The sequence below is a fragment of the Saprolegnia parasitica genome, assembly GCF_000151545.1.
Source record: "Saprolegnia parasitica CBS 223.65 unplaced genomic scaffold supercont2.38, whole genome shotgun sequence".
Classification (NCBI taxonomy): domain Eukaryota; phylum Oomycota; class Saprolegniomycetes; order Saprolegniales; family Saprolegniaceae; genus Saprolegnia; species Saprolegnia parasitica.
Genome location: NW_012156432.1, coordinates 169,434 through 189,358, shown reverse-complemented (window position 1 = coordinate 189,358; position 19,925 = coordinate 169,434). Strand labels below are relative to the sequence as shown.

At 59.0% G+C, this 19,925-nt stretch overlaps 8 protein-coding genes across 8 annotated transcripts; 6 read left to right on the top strand and 2 right to left on the bottom strand.

Annotated features, from left to right (window-relative positions):
• Positions 1-335: 335 nt before the first annotated feature.
• Positions 336-2,698, top strand: SPRG_08518 (hypothetical protein). Its single transcript, XM_012347761.1, has 9 exons — positions 336-1,310; positions 1,354-1,427; positions 1,477-1,621; positions 1,667-1,797; positions 1,841-1,948; positions 1,993-2,079; positions 2,132-2,163; positions 2,212-2,476; positions 2,531-2,698. Exons 1-8 carry the CDS (start codon positions 360-362, stop codon positions 2,229-2,231), a joined length of 1,548 nt encoding a protein of 515 aa, XP_012203151.1. The 5' UTR covers positions 336-359; the 3' UTR covers positions 2,232-2,476; positions 2,531-2,698.
• Positions 2,699-6,094: 3,396 nt separating this feature from the next.
• On the top strand, positions 6,095-7,319 carry SPRG_08517 (hypothetical protein; the record flags this gene model as incomplete). The annotated part of the gene is made up of 2 exons (XM_012347760.1): positions 6,095-7,036; positions 7,099-7,319. 2 exons carry the CDS (start codon positions 6,095-6,097, stop codon positions 7,207-7,209), a joined length of 1,053 nt encoding a protein of 350 aa, XP_012203150.1. The 3' UTR covers positions 7,210-7,319.
• An 81-nt stretch (positions 7,320-7,400) lies between these two features.
• SPRG_08516 (hypothetical protein) lies at positions 7,401-8,742 on the top strand (the record flags this gene model as incomplete). The annotated part of the gene is made up of 3 exons (XM_012347759.1): positions 7,401-7,865; positions 7,915-8,358; positions 8,402-8,742. Exons 1-3 carry the CDS (start codon positions 7,445-7,447, stop codon positions 8,740-8,742), a joined length of 1,206 nt encoding a protein of 401 aa, XP_012203149.1. The 5' UTR covers positions 7,401-7,444.
• A 425-nt stretch (positions 8,743-9,167) lies between these two features.
• Positions 9,168-11,210, top strand: SPRG_08515 (serine/threonine protein kinase; the record flags this gene model as incomplete). The annotated part of the gene is made up of 7 exons (XM_012347758.1): positions 9,168-9,385; positions 9,431-9,514; positions 9,559-9,618; positions 9,673-9,744; positions 9,793-9,903; positions 9,957-10,721; positions 10,763-11,210. The coding sequence occupies exons 1-7, from the start codon at positions 9,192-9,194 to the stop codon at positions 11,208-11,210; spliced, it is 1,734 nt and encodes a 577-aa protein (XP_012203148.1). The 5' UTR covers positions 9,168-9,191.
• Positions 11,211-11,609: 399 nt separating this feature from the next.
• Positions 11,610-12,941, bottom strand: SPRG_08514 (hypothetical protein; the record flags this gene model as incomplete). Its single annotated transcript, XM_012347757.1, has 1 exon — positions 11,610-12,941. The coding sequence occupies exon 1, from the start codon at positions 12,912-12,914 to the stop codon at positions 11,610-11,612; it is 1,305 nt and encodes a 434-aa protein (XP_012203147.1). The 5' UTR covers positions 12,915-12,941.
• Positions 12,942-14,647: 1,706 nt separating this feature from the next.
• Positions 14,648-15,433, top strand: SPRG_08513 (hypothetical protein; the record flags this gene model as incomplete). Its single annotated transcript, XM_012347756.1, has 1 exon — positions 14,648-15,433. The coding sequence occupies one exon, from the start codon at positions 14,648-14,650 to the stop codon at positions 15,335-15,337; it is 690 nt and encodes a 229-aa protein (XP_012203146.1). The 3' UTR covers positions 15,338-15,433.
• Positions 15,434-16,038: 605 nt separating this feature from the next.
• SPRG_08512 (hypothetical protein) lies at positions 16,039-18,318 on the top strand (the record flags this gene model as incomplete). The annotated part of the gene is made up of 1 exon (XM_012347755.1): positions 16,039-18,318. One exon carries the CDS (start codon positions 16,039-16,041, stop codon positions 18,280-18,282), a length of 2,244 nt encoding a protein of 747 aa, XP_012203145.1. The 3' UTR covers positions 18,283-18,318.
• A 168-nt stretch (positions 18,319-18,486) lies between these two features.
• On the bottom strand, positions 18,487-19,628 carry SPRG_08511 (hypothetical protein; the record flags this gene model as incomplete). The annotated part of the gene is made up of 3 exons (XM_012347754.1): positions 19,548-19,628; positions 19,137-19,497; positions 18,487-19,094 (listed from the first exon to the last, which is right to left on the bottom strand). The coding sequence occupies exons 1-3, from the start codon at positions 19,617-19,619 to the stop codon at positions 18,487-18,489; spliced, it is 1,041 nt and encodes a 346-aa protein (XP_012203144.1). The 5' UTR covers positions 19,620-19,628.
• Positions 19,629-19,925: the final 297 nt, after the last annotated feature.

The following is a 19,925-nucleotide window of genomic DNA, read 5'->3' as shown; positions in this document are numbered from 1 at the left end:
TAGCGCGAGTCAAATCGGTAGCAAAGGCGGTCGAGCGCGGGGTCGGTCGCCTTGTGGGTTTGCGCGGGAAGAGAGGCAACCTTTTGAGCCAATCCACGACGAGTATGCCCTGCATTTTGCACCAATCAGAATGCGTTTGCACCACGCTTTGATTTCGCACCTGACGTGGTATGAGTCGGCGCCACCTTCTCTCGCTGCGAGCGATCTTAAAGACGACGACGGCGACAGACGACGATGGCATGCCGAGGATGGCGGAAGCTTCTGCTCCATGGACCGAGCCCATGGAAGCTGCGAAGGAAGAAGCGATCGCTGGCGCCGAACGGCCTCCGAAGGGTCCCGAAGCCCCATGTCCCGCGCCCATGCAGTCCAAGCAGCCCGCAATGTGCAAGGTGACAGATGCTGCGACCATGGAACCGCTTGTCGCAAGCGACTCAGTGCACGCGACTGGGGACTCGCCGGCGACAGAGCCGATCCCAGCCGCTGTTGAGGTCGATCAGGCGAGCGACACGACGCTTCCGCTCGACACGGACGAGCTCGACGACTGCCCGCCCACGCAGCGGGTCGAGGACGACGCTATAAGGATTCTGCCATCTTCCCACGTCATTGATCTACAAGCAGACGATGGGTCCGACGCCAAGATCACGTGCCCATCCTGTGGCAAGAACCTCACGTTCTTCAACGAGGAGGCGCAGATCCACCACGTCAACGCATGTCTCGACGCGATCCAGCAGTTTGAGCGCAACAAGCGCGATGCTGAGCTCCAGGCCGCGCTGGCTGCCAGCGTCGCCGCCGACCCGACGCCTGAGATCCCTGTCGAGACATGCAAGGTCTGCGGCGTCTCGTTCGCGGACAAGTTGCCAAGCCAGCGCATTCAACACACCAAGCAGTGTGCGAAAAAGTACGGCGTGAGCCTCCAAGCGCTGCTGCAAGCCGAGGTGCACGTCGACGAGGCGCGCATCGACGCTGCGCTTGCATCCCTCCCGCCACCGACCAATGCGTTCGACTTGATGATGAACCGGCCCAAGCCAGCCGCCAAATCCGCTGCGAAGCCGATGCCGCATGGAAGCAACGCGTTCGATCTGCTCATGCGGGGCGCGCAGACGTCCGCGATCGTTGCGAAATCCGCAAAACCGGCGCTCAAGCGCAAGGCCAACATGTTTGGGAAGAAGCCGAAGTACAGCTGCCCCGACTACAAGAAGATCCAAGGCACGTCCATCATCGTGGACGGCTTCCAGTACGCGTCGCCGTCGCTCTCGACGACCTACGTCCTCTCGCACTTTCACTCGGACCACTATGGCGGTCTTGGCCGGGTCCGTCTGCGATTTTACGGGGGGCAACTAACCTCGGTGCTAGTCGTTCTCAGCGGGCATTATCTACTGTACGCCGACGACAGCACGGCTCGTGCAGCTCTGCCTCGGTGTCGACAAGTACGTCTCGTCCTCGAGGTTGCTAACGGCATCTCGAGGATGCATGTAGAAAGTACCTGCATCCGTTGCCGCTGCACCAGCCGTATGTGCTTGCAGACCACAAGGCGCAGATGACGTTCATCGACGCCAACCACTGCCCGGGGCCGCGATCATCTTGTTTCAGTTCCAGTCGGGCAAAACATTCCTCCACACCGGTGCGCCGTGGACCTCTATGCGTCCGAACTCAAACGTTTCCGCAGGCGACTTTCGCTACGACCCGAGCATGCTGCTCAATCGCTACTTGTCGCCGTTCACAAACTCAAACCAGCGCTTGGACGGCGTGTACCTTGACACCACGTACTGCGACACACAGCACTGCCACCCGACGCAGGTTGATTTCTTAGTCCTAAGAGCATGTGCAACGATGTGCGTAGGCAGTTGCGATCGCCGAGGCCAAGCGTCTTGTCGACCTCCATCATAATGACCGTCCACTCTTCTTGGTCGGGTCATACTCGATCGGAAAGGAGCGGCTCTTCATGGACGTACGCTTTTGATGTTGATATGCCCTGTCGCTCACTGTATGTAGGTGGCTGCCCACTTGGACTGCAAGGTGTTTGTCGAACGTGCCAAGCTGTCACTGCTCTCGTGCTTTGAGTGGCCCGAGACCGAGCTCGTACGTTGCCGCTTCTTTCGCCCATAATCCTCACGTGATATGACGTGCGTAGCGGCGCCTCACGACCGAGTCGTCGACCACCAAGTACAATCGTACTATTGCTGCTGTGTCCTACGCAGGATGTGCTCGTAGTTTGCACGTCGTGCCCATGAACCACTTGAACTTTGACGGGATGCGCGCGCTCCTTGCGAAACACCGGCTCCGCTTCCGCAAGGTGATTGCGCTCCAACCGACGGGATGGACCTTCTCGCGCAAGAAGGGTCCCTCCGTTTCGTCCAAGCGCACGCAAATGAACGACGCGCTCATCATTTACGGCATCCCGTACAGCGAGCACTCGAGCTTTGACGAGCTCTGCGCGTTCACAAAGGCGTTTGACCCGAAAGTGATCATTCCGACGGTCTCTTCGTTCTCTTCGATGTCATCTCCCCTCACAATACCTCCAATCGCATAGGTCAACTGCACCAAGTCGTCCGAGCAAGTCGCGCTCCTCAGGCAAACGTGCTTTAACAACCTCACCCATCATTTTGCCCATCAGCCCTAACACCTCGTCGTTGTGCATGTACAACTATGCCTACTAGAGCTATCTACTAGATTATCCTTGTCTAAATATCGAGCCGCCAATGTCTAGTCTCCTTTGATGCAGATTAATCGATGACGCGCAAGCAACAAGCATGACGCTGCCTTCGCTCTTAGCAGTACAGTTGATACTGGTAGGAACCTACACTGGTGACACCAGCCCAGAGGTGATTTTATGAGCCGTCTGCAGTTTGCAGGCTGTCTGTGTAGTAATTGATTGGACTAAACGAACCGCAGATGCAGCGGCCAAGGCGGCGCGCCTTGGAAAGGATCGACTCACGCGCACCAACGAGGACGAGCCCGCGAAAGCCGCGCACAAGGAGAGCGACTGCAAGAGCCATGCGACGGCGCGCGCCAACGAGGATGACGCAGCATAGACTGCGCGCCTCGAGAAAGACCAACTGGTTCGCACCGCTGCGCTCAAGGATGCCTACGGATATCGTACTCGAAGAGGGCGATTGGCTCGACAAGGCCATTCTCCTCCAAGACTGCAAAATATATTGAGCAGTTCTTGGGCCGCAACCTCAAAAGCTGCGAGACGTTCATATCTGTCGATCCTCCGTTGGATGAAGCGGTACGTCTATGGCAATGGTACGATCAATCCACGGCTGCGTAGCCGTCGACACTTGTGGACTCCACGTACATAAAACAAGCTCTGAACTCAAGTATTTTGCGAACACCAACGCAGTCATATATACCAGCCCCCTCCCACGGGACCTTGTACGTCGACGCAATTAACAGGTCTTGACGGTATCGTTTGAGGTAGCTAGATATGCTGTAGCTGCTAGTGCCCAAGTCGGTGCAGCTGAGCCACGAGGTCGTGGATTTCTTTCGAGAGCTCGTTGGTGCGTCGGAAGAGGATGCTTGTCGAGAGTAGGTTTCCAGCCCACGAATCGTTGTCACGTTGGCTTCTTGGGCGGCTTCGGCCGTGACCGCCCGCGTCTTGAGCACCTTCATGTCAGTCTTGGCCTGTGTCTGCTGTGTCTGCAGCGCCGCTTCCAAAGCGGCTGCGCGCGACGCGAGGTTCGTCGTCTCCTCCGAGCTTCGTCTTGGCCTCTGCGAGCGCCGACTTGTCCGACGAGAGCGCGTTGACGCTGGCCGAGAGATCGTTGATGGTCGACATGAGCTTCAAAATCTTGTTCTCGAGGGGCAGCTCGTTCGATGCAGCGCGTGTTGCTGCGTCGTCGGCTTGCGCTTTGAGCGCCTCGTAAGCCTCGCGTTCTGCCTGGAGCTCTGCGGCCGCGACGAGGTCTGGCGGTGCCACAAGACCACCTCAATGTCGCTGTCAAAGTCCGTGTCTTCCATCAGCGGCCCCGAGAAGACGGTCCATTGATTCGTTTCGTCGACGTCGCCGCCACACGGCGGCCGCGCACTGCGTCTTCGTACTTGTCTCGGAACTCGGCGCAGTTGGCTGCGAGGGTGGCATCGGCCAGCGCCTTCTCGTGGTCGGCCGAGAGGCGACGCGCGACGTTCGCTGACGTCTGATGCGCTGTCACTAGATCCGATTGGAGAGACGAAACTTCTTGCTCGTCCGCTGCGAGGTCAGCGGCACGGGCCGAAGCCGCTTCTTGCGCCTTCTCGAGGCTGGCTTGGAGGTTGACGACCTGCGTTTAGAGAGTAGTAACTTCCGAACGCAGCTATCCGAGTATCGCCTCAGAGATGACCGTCGATGTCGCGCTGGTCGGCGAGACATCCGTGGTGGCACTTGAGGGAGCAGGCGCAACGCTCGTCACGGGCGTGCCGTCGGGCTTGGCTTACGCATGAGGGCATCTTGGGCCGCCAACTTGGCGTCGGCGAGCTTTGCAGCGCACTTCTAGTGCTAGAGCGGGTCGTAGAGGGACATGCAATTTCGTTATCTGAGGCACCGAGATCGCTCGCGCCGCCGAGGGATGTAAAGGCGTTCAAGCCATCGCCGCGCTGCGTGTGCTTGGTGTTTGCATCGCACGCTGGAGAAGCGTGACCTGCGACGCTGCGTGCTGTCAAAAGTCCATGAGGCGGCGCGCTTTTGTACAGTACTCTCCGCGGCTGCATCGCTTGGGTCGTGCTGGCTACCACACTCGGCCGGCTCCAAAAAGCCAATGGCCCGGAAATGTCTTCAAGGCGTTGATTGCCCGCGTAATAAAGTATTCTCAAACTATAAACGATTGTGCTGCGTTAATAGTCGCATACGTGGCAGCGTCGTCGTCGGTTCTTTCGACAAGTGCCTCCTGGTCGAGTACATCTGTGCGATTCAACCAACGCTACCACACTACGTCGCGAAGCAGTCGACGCCAGTGCCGCACCAAATGCAGCGTCGACCGTATACAATCGTTAAAGTATAGTCTCACGTTGCCGAATACTAAGCGCTAGTTTGATGCAATACGTGTAGGAACCTCCTGGTGACACCACCAGCCCACAGAGGTGTCTTCCTTTCTAGTGTCTGTGCAGCAATTGATTCGACAATATAAGGCCGCAGCTACGTTCTTATTGCACCATGCCTGCCAGGCATTGTGCAACGCAGAGCACCAAAGGACGGAGTCGAAGGTCGTTGAACCGAAATGACACGACGCACCGTACGTCCGCCCCAAGATGCAGCAGCCAAAGCGGCGCGCCTGGAGAAAAATCGACTCGCCCTGCGCGCCAAGGAATCCGACGATGTAAACACAAAAGCACTCCACAATGCATTCCTACAAGCCCCCTCCACCGGAACCTTGTATCGATCTATACTAGCCATAGCATGGCTGCTTCGTCCAGCAATGTATGTGATGTGACAGCAATTGTACAAATGTGGCGTGGCGCCACGCAGAGTTGCCAGGTTTTGGGATCGCGCTGCCAATGTCGCTCCAAGCTGTCGTCGAGAGTCGTAGTCGTGTAGTGGTCACCAAAACGTGGTAGCTCATCGAGCTCGGCGCCGGAAATCTCGTCCGGTGCGACGCCACTTGTAGCGCTCGCTTGGCATGGACAGCACACTACGGCAGACAAGCACGGTCGGCCATTGAGGCCGCTCACTCGCGCGTGCATCGTCGGCCGCTTGCCGCGAAGCTGCGGCAGTCCAGAGTTTCGGCGGGTTCATGTCGAAGATACGAAGATCCTGATTTCAAACTTGAAGTGTGAAGTTGCATTATTTGGACCAATGAATGGTCTCCATATTAGAATTATAGCCAATGCCTAGTCTCTATTCCACACACATCCATCCTACCGACGAGGTAGTCCTTCCACGTCTACCTCATGTTGAACTCCCATCTCGGTACTCGGTATTGCTTGCCATGCTGCCATCAGCCTCGGTACTGTTCTACGGCCAGCGTGCCATGCGACCAAGATCCATGGAATGCTGACGGCTGTACAATGGATTCGAGGTTGGGATTGCAGTTGCGCTGGCTTTAGCAATCAAGTTGATGCAACTGTGGGACAAGGCGCGTCGTTTCAGCCAATCGCAAGCGACGGGACTGCAGCTTTCACCATGAGCGACCACTTCATGCTCTCGAGTTCGCCGCGCGCCAAGCAGCAGGCAGGATTGCGGCAGTGGTACCTTGGCGACGCCGACATGGCACCCAAGCGCTTCTGCGGCGGCCGGCTCAAGCGCGGGCCGTTCATCTGCCTCCACGTGTCCATCGCGATCATTCTCATCTTGCTCATCGTGATTCCGATCCTCACCGCCGTCGTCGTGCCCCGCAGCATCCAAACCAAGTTTGCAGCGTCGCTCGGCGGATCGAGTGCATCCAGCACGACCGTCTTTGCCGTGACCAACAGCGCGAACGGCGAGTTTAACGTGACGGCGACGATCTCGGCAGCGACCTTCCTGCCGGGCACGGCGACGATCGACGGGCCATTCACGCTCGCGCTCTCGGACGCCTCGGGCAAAGGCTGGGCGACGATCACGGTCGCCGACGCTGTCTCGTTTCCGATCAACCACGATGCGACCGTGACGCTCTCGGCGCGCCTTGTCGTCTACGACACGCCGTCGCCGGCGTTGCTCACGGCCTTCGCCTCGTCAAAAGAGCTCGCGACGACCGTCACCACGTCCTGGACGATCCGGCTTTGGGGCTTTGTGTGGTACCGGGATCTCTCGCTGCAGGGCGTGCACACGGTGCGCACGAACAACTCGTTCAACGGGATGTTTGCCTCGGCGTTTGCGCCGACGTCGTCGGCGACCGCCAAGACGACCGTCGCGTTTCTGGCCAACGGCGTCAACAACTTTCGCGTCACGACGACGATTGCGCCGCTCTCGACGCTGCCCGGTACGATCACGATCGCGTCGCCGCTCGTCTTTTCGGTCGCCGATTCGACGGGCGCGGGCTGGGCCAATGTCAGCTTCTTGGACCCGATTGCATTGCCACTGTATGCGCCGGCGTCGCTGGCGCTTGACGGACAGCTCAAGGTCTATCGCTTCCCAAGTGCGATCGTACTGGCGCAGGCGCTTTTGGGTCAAATGTTACGATGCGCGTCTCGACCGAAGTGACGGAGTCGCTCTACGGGCGCGTGTGGTACACACGCCTGCCTCTCCAAGCCGACGTCAACATCAATTCGCTCCTTGGCTCGACGATCTGGAGCGCGATCACGAGTCTCTTGTCGTAAAGATGGAGCTTTGTGCTCTTTGAATACTATGTGCGTTCTCAACGCGCAGTCTTGTTTCTGGAACGAAATGCGAGGCAAAGCCCATCGTGACCGACCAGACGGCGAAAGACATGAGCTACATGATAGTATGAGACCAAGTGCGGCAGTAGTCGCACCACGGCGTGCCACGTCATTATGCGACGTTGGCCAACGGTCACTAGAATAACGTCGGGTCCCTTCAATCTGGTCGGTGAAAATGATGCCGTCGCGAGATCCCGTCCTTCCAGCAGCGATGGACGCGCGCCATCTCGACGACTTGGCGTTCGTCAAGCGCGGCAAAGTAGCTGCGCTATCGCGCTGGACGAAGTTCGCCCAGTGGTACGTCGCGCCGCCGACCGAGAACGCCGCCGCCAAGCGCTACTGCGGCCAGCACCTCTCGAAGCGTGCCTGCCTTCTCCTGCACGTCGTCGTGCTGCTTGTGCTGGCGCTTGTAAGCTCCGGCCTCGTGCTCGTCTACGTCGCCGTGCCACGCATGATCCAAGCTCGCTTTGCAAGCGCGATGGCGCATCCGCCTTCGAGCGATAACAGCAGCAACACCACGAGCGTCTCTCGGCCCAGCGACGGCGCCGCCGACTTTCGCGTGCGCACGACACTGCCAGCGCTCCTCCCGATCGGCGGTGTCCTCACGTGACTGCATGTTAGACCGATGACGATAACGTTGCGTAGGCACCGTCGAGCTCGTCGGTGTCTCGACCTACGCGATTGCCGATATGCGCGGCAAGACGTGGGCGACGGTCACAATGAGCTCCGTGGCTTTTGCGGTAAACGCGCCAGCCGACGTATCGATTGACTTTAACCTTTCGGTGATCGACGCGCCGTCGTCCGAGGTGGTCGCGGCCATGTTTCCCGAGCGGCAACTGGCGCTGCACATTGCAACGAGGTGGACGATCCGGTTTTGGGGCTCGATCTGGTACTCGGAGCTGCCACTCAACGGAGTGTACACGCTCTACCTGCCGCACACGCTTCAAGACCAGTTTGATGCTGTCGTTCGCAGCCCGCTCTCTCCGTCGCCGTCGAGTTCGGGGGCCAACGCGACGGTCGAAGTGCTCTCGGCACGCAATGGCAGCTTCCGCATCAACGCGACCGTCCCCGCGCTCTCGCTGCTTCCGGGTACGATGCATACTGCTTAGTGACGTCATCTCGATGCGTGAAGGGACGATCCGCGTACTCGGACCCACCGTCATTGTCATTTCAGATCCACAAAAGACGCCGTTTGGTCATGTGACGTTCGAGACGGTGACGTTGCCAATGGACCGTGTCACGAGACTCTCGGTGACGGGGTCGTTCTCGCTCGTGGGCTTACCGACAGCGTCGGTGCTATTGGCTGCCGTCCAATCCAATAGCTTCCGCATGCATGTAGACTCGAACTGGACGATCGAAGCGTGGCACCAGATCTGGTTTGCGCCTCTCTCGCTCCACTCGCAGTTCGATTTGAACTCGACGACCGGCGCCCAGCTGTGGCAACTCGTCCAGTGCAAGATCTACGTCTGCTAAGATCCCAATCTGCCAATACCTACCGTATAAACTTGAGTGCAAACATGCGAGTTCTTCAACACATCCACAGTTTACACTCGAATTCAGAGGATCTCACCAACTGCCATGCAAGCTCCCTTTCGCTTTGGCTGATTCGGCTGTCGTCGGATTGTTTCGCGGGACGTGGTTTGCGCTGGCGTCGATGAAAGATCCAAGGGCGCAAATCCAGTACAAGAGATAGCACCGCATAGAAAGAATAGACAATATCGTCCACAAACTTACACACCCGAAGGCAAGGTGCGACGCTGACTCGCGACAGAAAAGAGTGGCCCACCTGCCAAAGATTGAACTTGACTTTTTGGCCAATCATCGACTGGACATCACTTTATTGGCCAATCAAAAGCGGCGAAACGCCAGCTGGCACTGGCCGTCGCGAGGCGCGATCAAGTTCATTCTTCCTGCACGCAATAATGAACAACGGCGACGACAGCACGACCGGTGCGGCGACGACGACAACCTCGAGCTCGTGCTTGAACGTAGGGAACCTCTGGTGGTTCTACTCGCCCGGCGCGCTGCGCGTCGAGGACTTTGAGCCCGTCGAGCCCTGCGGCACGTCGCTCACCAAGTTCACCGCCACGTTTCAGCCCGTGACGAATGTGACATTGTACGTCGTACGAGGTCGCTTCTGGTCTCACGGTCGCTCGATTAGCCACTTAAACACTCCGAGCGTGAGCTTCAAGTCCATCTCTTCGATGCGCTACACCAAGCTGCTCAAAGCGCCGATCGCCAACGTGTACGATGGCACTTCTTGGTGGCATGGCGTCTAACACGCCCTAGCATCTTTGACGGCGTGCCATCCGACTTCAAGTACGCGTCGTTGGTGCAGCCGACCACCATGTGCGTCATCCTTGGTCCTATATGATGATGAACGTTCGCCTCATGCGTCCACAGGACCATTATGAACACGGCGAAATTTGGCCCGATCTCGGTGGGCCTCTCAACCTTCAAGCCGGTGCCTGCGCTGTATGTGATCACTCTCTGCGACTCGATTGGCTTAGCATTGCGTCGTAGAATCTTTCTCAACGTGGACCCGCGGCAGCTCTCGATCGTCGACGGCGCGCGGAACCTCTCGGCGCTCTCGATCACGGCCGACTGCTCGACACGGCTGATCGTCAACAACGTGTACGACATCAAGCAAATATAGCAAAACTGACGGTATCAACGCATCTCTCTAGCCCCACGATCCCGACCAACTGTTTGACGACGGCCCCGCCACGGACCCCCGCAGCGACCAAGAAACCATCGGTGAGCAACGACGCCACGACGCCGCAGCCCAGTGCGTCGATGGTGGTCCCGTCCAGCGCCTCGGACGCGGGCGCCTCCACCGGCCTCATCGTGGGCTTGGTGCTCGCCAGTATCGTCGTGCTCGGGCTCGCCCTCGTCTACGTTTGGCTCCGCCGGAAACGCCGTCAGCGGCCATCAAAGGATGTCGAGTTCTCTTCGTACTACAGCGAGCCGCCAGCGACGCCCGCCCTCTCGGCTGTCGTCGTCGAGCCCGCGAATAGTGACGCACCGCGCAAGCCGACGCTGTTGCTCAAGCTCAAGGCGCGGCCCGAGCTCGCGCCGTACTGGCTCGAGTCGCTCGAAGGCGTGGCTATTTCGCCCGTCTACGGCCAGACGTTTACGTGCAAGCTCGGCTCCAGCACCGTGGCACTCACGGGGCTTTCGTACGCCGACGCGACCCACGACGACCGCGCCACGTTTGTCGCCGCGTTTCGCGAGATCGCCGACCTCTCGTGCGACGCCATCACGCGCGTCATCGGTATCTCGCTCACCAAGTGCCAGATGCGTCTCGCGATCGCGACCGAGTACATGGACGAGCACAGCGTCCGGCGTGTGCTCCAGAACCAGACTCTGGATCTGCCTCGCAGCACACGGCTCCAGATGTGCGATGACGTGACGCAAGGCGTGTGGTTTCTTCAGACGCAGACGCCGCGCGGGTACGCTGGCATCGTGACCCGATGCGCGTGCTGGTCAACAGCGCGCATCGCTGCAAGCTCGACGCCGCCGCGCTCATGGCGCCAACGTACGTCTTTAAAAAGTACCCTGGCCCGTCGCTCGGACTGGGCCTCGCGCCGTATGCGTCGCCCGAGGTCCTTCGCCGCGACGCAAACATTGATCGCCGCGCCGCCGACATTTTCGCACTCGGCGTGCTCTGCGCCGAGATCCTCACGCGCCAGCGGCCGTACGACGCGCTGTATGCGGCCGAAGGCTTCCTCGGCGGCGACATGCGCTTGGTCCACGCAGCGTCGAGTGGCAATGCGATGCCGGCACCGTTTGAGGTCGCGACACTCGAAGCGCACACCTCGGTCGAGGGCGTCTCGCTGCTCAGACGGTGCTGGAACGTTCGCCCGTCGCAACGCCCGAGCATCGACGAGATGGCCGAGTACTTTGCCCGGGACTTTGACGACAGCAGCGTGACGCTGTGAGGAGAGGAAAATGCAGTGTTTATTGCCACGGGGCCACCATTTCTGGATTGAGAATACATCGAGTAAAAAATTGGAGACCCCGAAGGGCATCCTACGAGTAGATCGTCGTCGTGGGCAGGCAGGCGGTGCACGCGTCGGTCCATATATAAAGAGGGTGGTCGTAGCTGACAATGGGTTGTCTCTTGTTGCGACCTTGATCGGTCCCTAGCACTGTCGTAGCGAGCTCTTCTATAGTTGCTGATCTTGCCCTACACCTCTTGGAGAGCTCTCATAGAGGCTCTGCAGGAACACAGTGACGCCTAACCAGTAGGTAAATCACGTCGTAGGGTCTACAGTTGCAACGAGTTGTGCGACAAGATAACTAACTGCAAGCATTTGACTGTAATACGTAATACAGTCTTAGTCGTCGTCCGTAAAGAAGCTGCTCGTACGTCCACGTTTGCGCGGCGACCGCTCCACAAGGAGCGGATCTGTTTCGCCTGCAGTCATGTGGAACGCACGGCCGACAAGCCAGTGCATGACGAGCGTCTCGGCAACGACCCAGACGAAGAGCGACGCCGCCGCCACCCCCAGCGCCAGTATCGGGTCTACGCCATTCTCGGACGTCGAGGCTTGCAAGACGAAAGCAATTGCCAGCGGCAGCAGCGACGAGAGACCGATGGGCATCCACCAATAGGCCTTGATGCACCTGATAGTGGCCACGTCCGAGTCGAGGGGCTTTCGCCCGCCATAGTGCGTTGACCGGAGCAGCAGCATCGCCAGCATCGTCGCCGAGATGCTGCCAAAGAGGAGCCAGAGTCCGAGCGGCGGCAGCTCGCGCTGCTTGGCGACTGCCACCATCGCGAGCTTGGCGGCGACGCCCAGTACGAGCAGCGTCGGCAGCAGCGCGTAGTGCGCTGCAACGAAGACAACGCCGTGGGCCACGGACCGCCGCATCGCATGCAGCTCGCGCGGCGGTTGGACCGCAAAGTAGAACATGGCCATCGTAAACACAAGCAGGAGCGAGAGGTGCACGGCTTGTGTCGGCTCGGCATTTGTGAAGAGCGCGCCGAGCGTCGTCTGCAGGAGCACGACGACAACGTACGTGCCATGGCGCTCGGTGATGTACTCGATCGAGACGGGAATCGCGATCGTAAGCGGGATGCACCAGCGCTTGATCGCCCACAGAAACTGCACAATGGTTTCGAGACAGAGCGCGCCGCCGTAGCAGGCAAAGGCGATGTGAGGCACGACGAGGCTGAGCCCGATCACGGCGCTGCTAGCGCTCAAGAGACAAAGGTCGGGCCAGAGCCGTGCGCGCGTCTCGGGCAGCATGGCGAACGCGTTGACATACATGGCGAGCATCGATAGGTGGGATAGAAGGAGCCCGTACCCGAAGGCAGCGCCCACGTTGGGCGAGAGCACCATGGAGGCGACGCCTGCGACGACAAAGTACAAGAGCAGGTAGTGCAAGAAGGACGTCTCGGCAAAGCGCGCGTGGAAGTGCGTGTACAGCTGCCATAGCGAGACAAAGAGGCCAAAGAGCACCAGCGGCTCGACGACGTCGGGCAGCGCAGTCGCCGCCTCGAGACGCGTTGCGATTGCGTACGAGGCTGCCATCATCGTACCATCGAGGACCAGCTCGACCCATGCGATGGCCTTGTGCTCGTAGTGGCCGGTCCAGTCGGCGCTTAGACGCGGGCTCCGGAGCAACGTTCGAAGCATTTGCGTGCCCCTTCAAGATCGCGAATTCGAATTCCATGTTTTTGCTGCGGTGGTGGTTTGAGGGAGTACCCCGCTGCACTGGCTCCAGGCGAGCGGCTGCAATCTCTCATATCGGCGCTTCAAGATTCTCGATGCGGGAAAGGTCAGTTGGCTGCTGAAAATCAGCATACTTGAACCAAGAGGCAAGGTTAAATCAGATCTGTGCCGGCGCGCGGTTGTCGTCCGTGTCGTCCACTGCACGGTAGTATAGATTGCGTGCGATTGTGCCACGTGTCGGCAGTAATCTGGTTGTAGCGAGGCCGGAACATCATCGGGCCTGTACGGTACCGATCGCATGCGCCACACGTGACGAGCGTGGATGGGAAGCGATTACTACCAACTGTGCACCAAGACACTGTCCATAGTGCCGCCGCAAGATGCGACGACCACTCCTCGCCAAGCTCTTCTCGAAGGGTCGTCGCCGCCGAGTTCCGGCCTCTCTCCGTTCCAAGATACCTGCTGTCCTGTGCTGCGTATCACGCACGTCGTGTCCTTTCGTAGGGACATAAAAAGTTGAAGTCGCACCATCAATGTTCACCTCGCGCACGACCTCGTATGGTCTTCGCCCTGCCTCTCGTCCATTCAGCGCCTGGAAGCGACTGGAACGACTGGAACGACTGGATAAAATATTGGGACGACACGTGTGCGTCATGTATACGAGGGACATGCGTATATCGCTATCGACCGAACAACAGGGTGCGGAAGGTGGTGGACAAAAAAACAACGCCGGCCAAAATGTGTGAAAGGCCAGGATCGCGCCTTGACGGGGGCCTAAAGCCACGGCCGGTTTTTTCACAGGTTGGCTACTCTCCAAGCCCTCGCGGCGACACGCAGGCGCGTTCTCTGCGAAATGCCACTCGTACTCAGCCACCGTGCCCGGACAGAGCACCGTCGTCACGACACCTAGTAGTGTAGTAGGATGGGCGTCGTTCCAGCGCGTCTGGAGAAAATACAGGCTCGTCTGTACACGCGGGGGTTGCTCCGACGTATCGTGCTCCGTCGTGATTGGGCACGCTTGATGATTGGATCGCAAGTGGTTCACGTTCCGGCTTGCACCCATGGCTTCTTGCACAGCGGAACGCCAGGAATTGGAGCAGGAACTTGAAGTTTAAAATTTCGGTATTTTTTCTAGCACTCAAGTAGCTTGTATTAAATTAATATCTTTTTTTCATCTAGATACCAGGCATTGTATTCACTCTTTATTAAAATAGGGTCGGCGTTTTATGGATCCATAAAAATACGAATAATACAATTCTGTGGACATGCATTTTGTCGGATGGTCCACTGGGTCGCGTTTGTGGCCACTTAATTAAATACCACGTGGTGCGTTTTTAATTCACAGCTGGGTGGCACCCTGTTTTTAATGGGTACGATCTACCACGTGGTGCATTACATTTGACCTTTGTATCTGACTCGGCGTCGGAGCGTGGACGGCGCCTTTAAAATGCCAAGCGTATTTTTATTCCAAAGAATAAAAATACGCCACCTGGTTCTCATCCAAACGTCGGCTTGGCCCTTTCTTTGGTAGGGGATTAAATTACCTTGGTTTTTGTATGCGTTCTCACTCCGACGTGATAAAAAGTACGTTCCGGCCAAATTGCTGGCGTTCCGACATGGCACTTGAAACGAACGCTGGCGTCAGAGCCCGGCAACAAACTCGAATCTCATTTTCCCTTTTCTCGCCCGCCCCACAGATGCCTGCTGACCTCCACCCGGCCGAGCTCTCGGCGTTCCTCATGGAAGGCCTCCTCGACTACACGTCGGGCTTTGCGTCCGACGACTCGAACGAAGCCGAGATCTTCTTCGAGGACTTTATCAAGTCGGACGTGGCGTCGCCGGCGCCGTCGGACGACAGCAGCCGCGCGCCCGAGTACCTCGAGCACACGACCAAGTACATGGAGAAGCTCTACACGATGCTCGAGCAGTCGCCCGAGTCGATTGCGGCGTGGACCAACAATGGCACGTCGTTTGCGATTTTCGACAACGCGGCCTTTGAGAAGAGCATCATCCCGATGTACTTCAAGCCCATCAAGTTTGAGAGCTTTGCGCGCCAGCTCAACTCGTACGGCTTCCGCAAGATGAAGTACTTTGCCAACAACATTGTCGTGTACGAGTTCCGCCACCCGCACTTTGTGCGCGGCAAGTCGGACCAGCTGCTCACGATCAAGCGCCGCCGCCGCGTCAAGAAGGTCGAGACCAAGCTCCCGGCCGAGCCGACGACCGACGCCGAGCTCCGCTCGACAATTCGCGAGCTCTCGTCGTTTGTCCAGACGCTGCACTCGGAGCTCCTCGACACGAAGGCCCTCGTGCGCACACTCCTTGACGAGCGCAACCAGATGCAGCAGCAGGCACAGCGCAGCAACAACTCGGTCTTCTCGCTGTGAGACGACGACTTGCTAGCTAGCTAGTCTCTATTTATTCGACGACGATACTACGTACGCTTGCCGCCTCTGTACCATCAATACAATCCGAATCTCTCATCATTTACACTTCCATCTCTTTGCGGTCGTGCTGATTCTTACAGCGATTCTTATTGCGGGATTCCGCGATGAACAGCGCCCCATCTGTCCTTGGCGCTTGCCCCCGTGCACCCGACAGCGCGGCCCATCGGTCCGACGCGCGTGGATGGGCCGTGAGAAGCCGACAAGTCGTGAGGCGTATAATTTAATCAAGTCAACGCCCTCGAAGTGAATGAGGCCGGAACGTCAGTTGCGAACCACCGCCCCAAGAGGATTTCACATACATTCTCATGGATTAGTCGCACGCAACTTTAGCCGGCATCCACCTCGATGGCTCCATGATGCTTGCATGAAAACTCGAATTCGATGGTTTCTAGCCCGTGAAATAAAGAGGACGTGCTGAAAGGTCTGCATTCGCTAGCGCGCATTCCACAATGGCACGGTCCTGCTCTGGGTACTGCCAGCAGTTGCGTGCAATTAGCCAACAACTCGGTGTGTTAGATTGACGCTGGATATGGTGAACTGTTTTTGTAACACGTTATAACAGCAAAACGCGCGGTGAGCGCTGTTTGGTTGGTTTTGCACGAGCCAAAAACGTAGCCGATCTTGAAGGCGCCGCTTCAAGCATGCGGAGTAAGGCCACTCGTGGCCGCACGTCGAGCGCCGAGGAGCAGATGGACGCCAAGGAGGCCTTCGCTGCGAACCTGCGGGCCAAGATCCAAGCGCTGCGGCAAGCGCCGCCGACCGCGGCTCGATCGGCAACGATCGATGAAGATGTGCCTGTGCTCCTGGCGCGCAAACCGAAGCGCAAGCGTACCGAAGCACCGACAGCAATTATTGCTTCCGCGCCCGAGAAGACCAGCGCCATTGTGACGCCGGCTACGAAAGCGGCAGTAACCAAGCCAGGACCGACGAAGCCAGCTGCAGCGGTGGCCAAGCCCTTGCTCGCTGCGCCAAAGCCTGTGACTGACGTTGCATCGAAGCCAATGTCCAAATCGCAGAAGAAGAAGGCAAAGAAGATGACCAAGTCGGTTCTGCAAGCGAGCACGACAACTTTTGTATCAACGCCAAGGAGCGAGCCTACGCCAGCATCGACGCTGCCCAAGCCTACGCCACCGACGCCCAAGCTCAAGCCCACGCCAGCCGCCGCAGTCGAGACTCACGCCAAGCCCGCGCCCATCAAAGCCAACGCGTGGGACATTCTACCCAGCGACTCGTCGAGCGATGACGAGCCGAGCGTCCGGAAGCCTGCTGCGCGCGCGCCCGCTCCAGCACCGTCCGACTCGGATTCGGACGACATTGGACCGCCACCAACGCTTCCAGCACGGACGACGCCGACGCCAACCAAGCCTGCCAAGGCTGCGAACGTACCTACCCAGGCTGCGACCGTGTCTACCAAGGATGCGTCCGAGTCTACCAAGGCTGCGATCGTGTCTGCCAAGGCTGCGCCGACGACGGTGAAACGATTGACGAGACCCGTGTATCGCGACGCATCGGATTCGGAAACGGAGTTTGCGTCGCTCTCGACACCGACGATGCCGCCGCGCGTCAAGCCCGCCGCTCCGCGCCAGCAGGTCGTAGATCTCACAAACAACAACGCTCGGCAAGCGCCGACAGCAGCCAAGGCCAAGACGGCGATCACCAAGGCAGCGCCCGCAAAACCGACCAAGCCCACACCGGCCCAGCCCGCTGCTCCTAAACCGGTCAAGAAGCCGACGATTCCATCCCGAAAACCGGTCAAGAAGACGACGATTCCATCCCCGACGCCAGACGACGCGCCCAAGCCGAGCACACTGGAAGAGGCTGCAAAGGCGATGAAGCGACTCCAAGCCCGACCAGTGGCCGTGCCCGTCGTCCCGGCGCATACAAAGCTCCCGGCAGGCAAGGCCGGGATTTACGCGTCCATCATTGACGCGGCGGCGGTCGAAGGCTGGGACCTCGTCGAGATGGGGCGGCTCGTGCGGCTCTTTTGCGCCCCGTTTCACTTTAAGCGCAAGTCGACGACCAAGTTTCTGCAAAAGCACTGCCCCGAGTTTGTGTGCGCGGACTTTCTCGAAGGCCTCAACATCCCTCTGCACGGGCACCAGATCGTGGCCCTGCTTCGCGCAGGGTCAACGTCGCCGAGTGCCCTCAGCGCCAAGCTCAGCGCGTGCCTCGAGAACGACGTGCTCAAGATCCAAGACGACAGCGTCTTGACGGCGTTCGTCGACCTCATTGACGTCGCGACCATGTCCCGCGACGAAATCTTTGGCTTCGCGCACGGGATCATCGAGAGCCTCCGGACGGTCGACGAGTGCTGCCGCGTGCTGCGCGGGCTCACGACCCATTGGGGCCAAGACGCGGTGCGCGACCTCGTGCAGCGCATTCTCCTGAGTCCTGTGTTTGACGACCTCGAGGGCGACCCGGAAGCGAGCGTGAGTGCGGCGTTCCCGCTCTTGACCAAGCTCGACTTTCCGTCGCGACTCGACATGGAAGACACGAACGCCGAAGGCAACCTCGACGACCTCTGCGTCGATGACGAGACGATCGAGTACGACCACAGCAGCCACGAGAGCGACGACGCGCTCGAGGACATGGAGGCCCGCATCGCAAAGAAGCGGACCACGCGCACGTTGCGACGAGCCACGACGACGGCCGCCATCGAGGAGGATCAAGATGATGACGACGGGTCGGACGACGAGTCGGACGAAGAAGAGGCCAGTGTCGCGGGTGAGTCGGAAGACGACGACATGCCGCATTGGAAGCCCAAGGCGAAGGCGACGCGTGCGCCGGCGCGCCGAAGTCGCTTCATTTTGGACGAAGCGTCCGAGGACGAGGACGAGCCCATGGAGAGCGATGTCGAGAGCAGCGATGAAGCGACTAGTGATTAACGCGTCCTAGTATACGAAAATCAAGTCTACCCACGCACTTTCGTTCGCCGCTGGTACGAGGCTGCTTTTCGTAAGACGTGTCGATCTAGTTCGCTGCATTGCGCACCTTGGACACGAAGGCACGGTTGCCTTCCATACCGGACGCCTGCTCCGTGACCTCCAGCGTGCTCTTTATCGACAGTTCGCTGCGGTTAAAAAAGCTTGCTAGCCAGACGACGCGAACAGAGACGAGACGCTCGAGTTGACGAGGCGAGCCCAGACGCCGCCGCGCTGGCGGCAGCTATTGTCGCCGAGCTTGGAGATGGTCTCGAGACCGACAATGCCGGGGGCCACATGGACGAAGACCGGCGGAAGTGTCGTCGCCGCCTGAAAGTAGAGGACGCACGAGTGCTTGGGTGCCGTGCGCAGTAGGATCTCGACGTCGAGCAAGCGCACGCGGTGCAGCGACCGCTCGTTGAGCCCGACGAGCTGGTGGCCTGGTGCGAGGCCAGCCGTCGTGGCACTCCGGTTGCACGCGAGGATGTGCACCTTTCGGGTCGTCGCCGCCAGTGTCAGCGTCGTTGCGCTCTCGAGCTGCGCCAGCACGTCGACGTGCGTGAGGCCAAAGACAGGGTGGCCATCGATGCGTAAGACGACGTCGCCGCGGCTGACGGCGGCGCAGAGCCCGAGGTCGGCTTTGGGCACGTGCAGCACTGTTGGCACATCGTTGCCGCCCACAGGAACTAGATGCAGACGCGGACTCATGGCTGTCGCGTCTGATATCGACACGGTGCGCACATCGTCGCTCGAGACGGCTTCGTGCAAGGTGACGCCTGCCGCTCAGGTCAGATAGAATCGTATGACGACGGGTGTACCGAGCCGGTTGTCCTTCCATTTGAACGGCACGAGGTGAGCGACGAGGACGCGCGTCCAGCGACGGCGACGGACGACGTCTGCGTCCCGCGCCCGGCCGCTTGACGCGAGTCCGTCCAGTTCGTGGAACGAAGGGCCAAAGACCCACCCGTTCGCATCGCAATGGACTGCAGCCGTGCACGGCTTCCACGTGTCGAGCCACCGAAACCCGCTGGGCGCGGCAAGGTCTTTCGGAAACCGCGGGAGACTTGGGCGTCCATCGCGCAGCGAGAACGGCGGCGGGTCGGCGGGAAAGCTCAAGTACTTGCGGTGCCAAGCATAGCCCTTGCGACGCTGGTTCTCGTAGATCTCGACCGTGTACACCTACACCATCGACATGAAATGGAGCTCTCTGGGGTGACGACGGCGCACACCTCGGGCTTGAGCGGCGCCAGGTGCGCCATGCGCTTGTTGAAGCGCGCATACCGCGTCCCATCGAGCTCCATCGCCAACTCAGAAAGAAATCTATTTTGAGATCGCATGACGTGGCACGCTGCAGTGCGGTGGGCGTAATAAAAGTGAAGAAGAAAAGAAGAGAAGATCGACTTTCGAAAAACGTCCTATCGTCCATCGCCATGTCCTTCAAAAGTTGACCCTCTATCCCTGTTGAACGATCTCATCCGGTCGTCGTGGTGGCCATGTTCGTAGCAATCGTAGCATGGGCTAGTCTGCCGGGCGATTTGTGGAGCCGCCTTCTGTGGGATATAGCTCATGGATCTTAGCGTGTTCTGCAAAGCTAGTCTTTTGCGAGT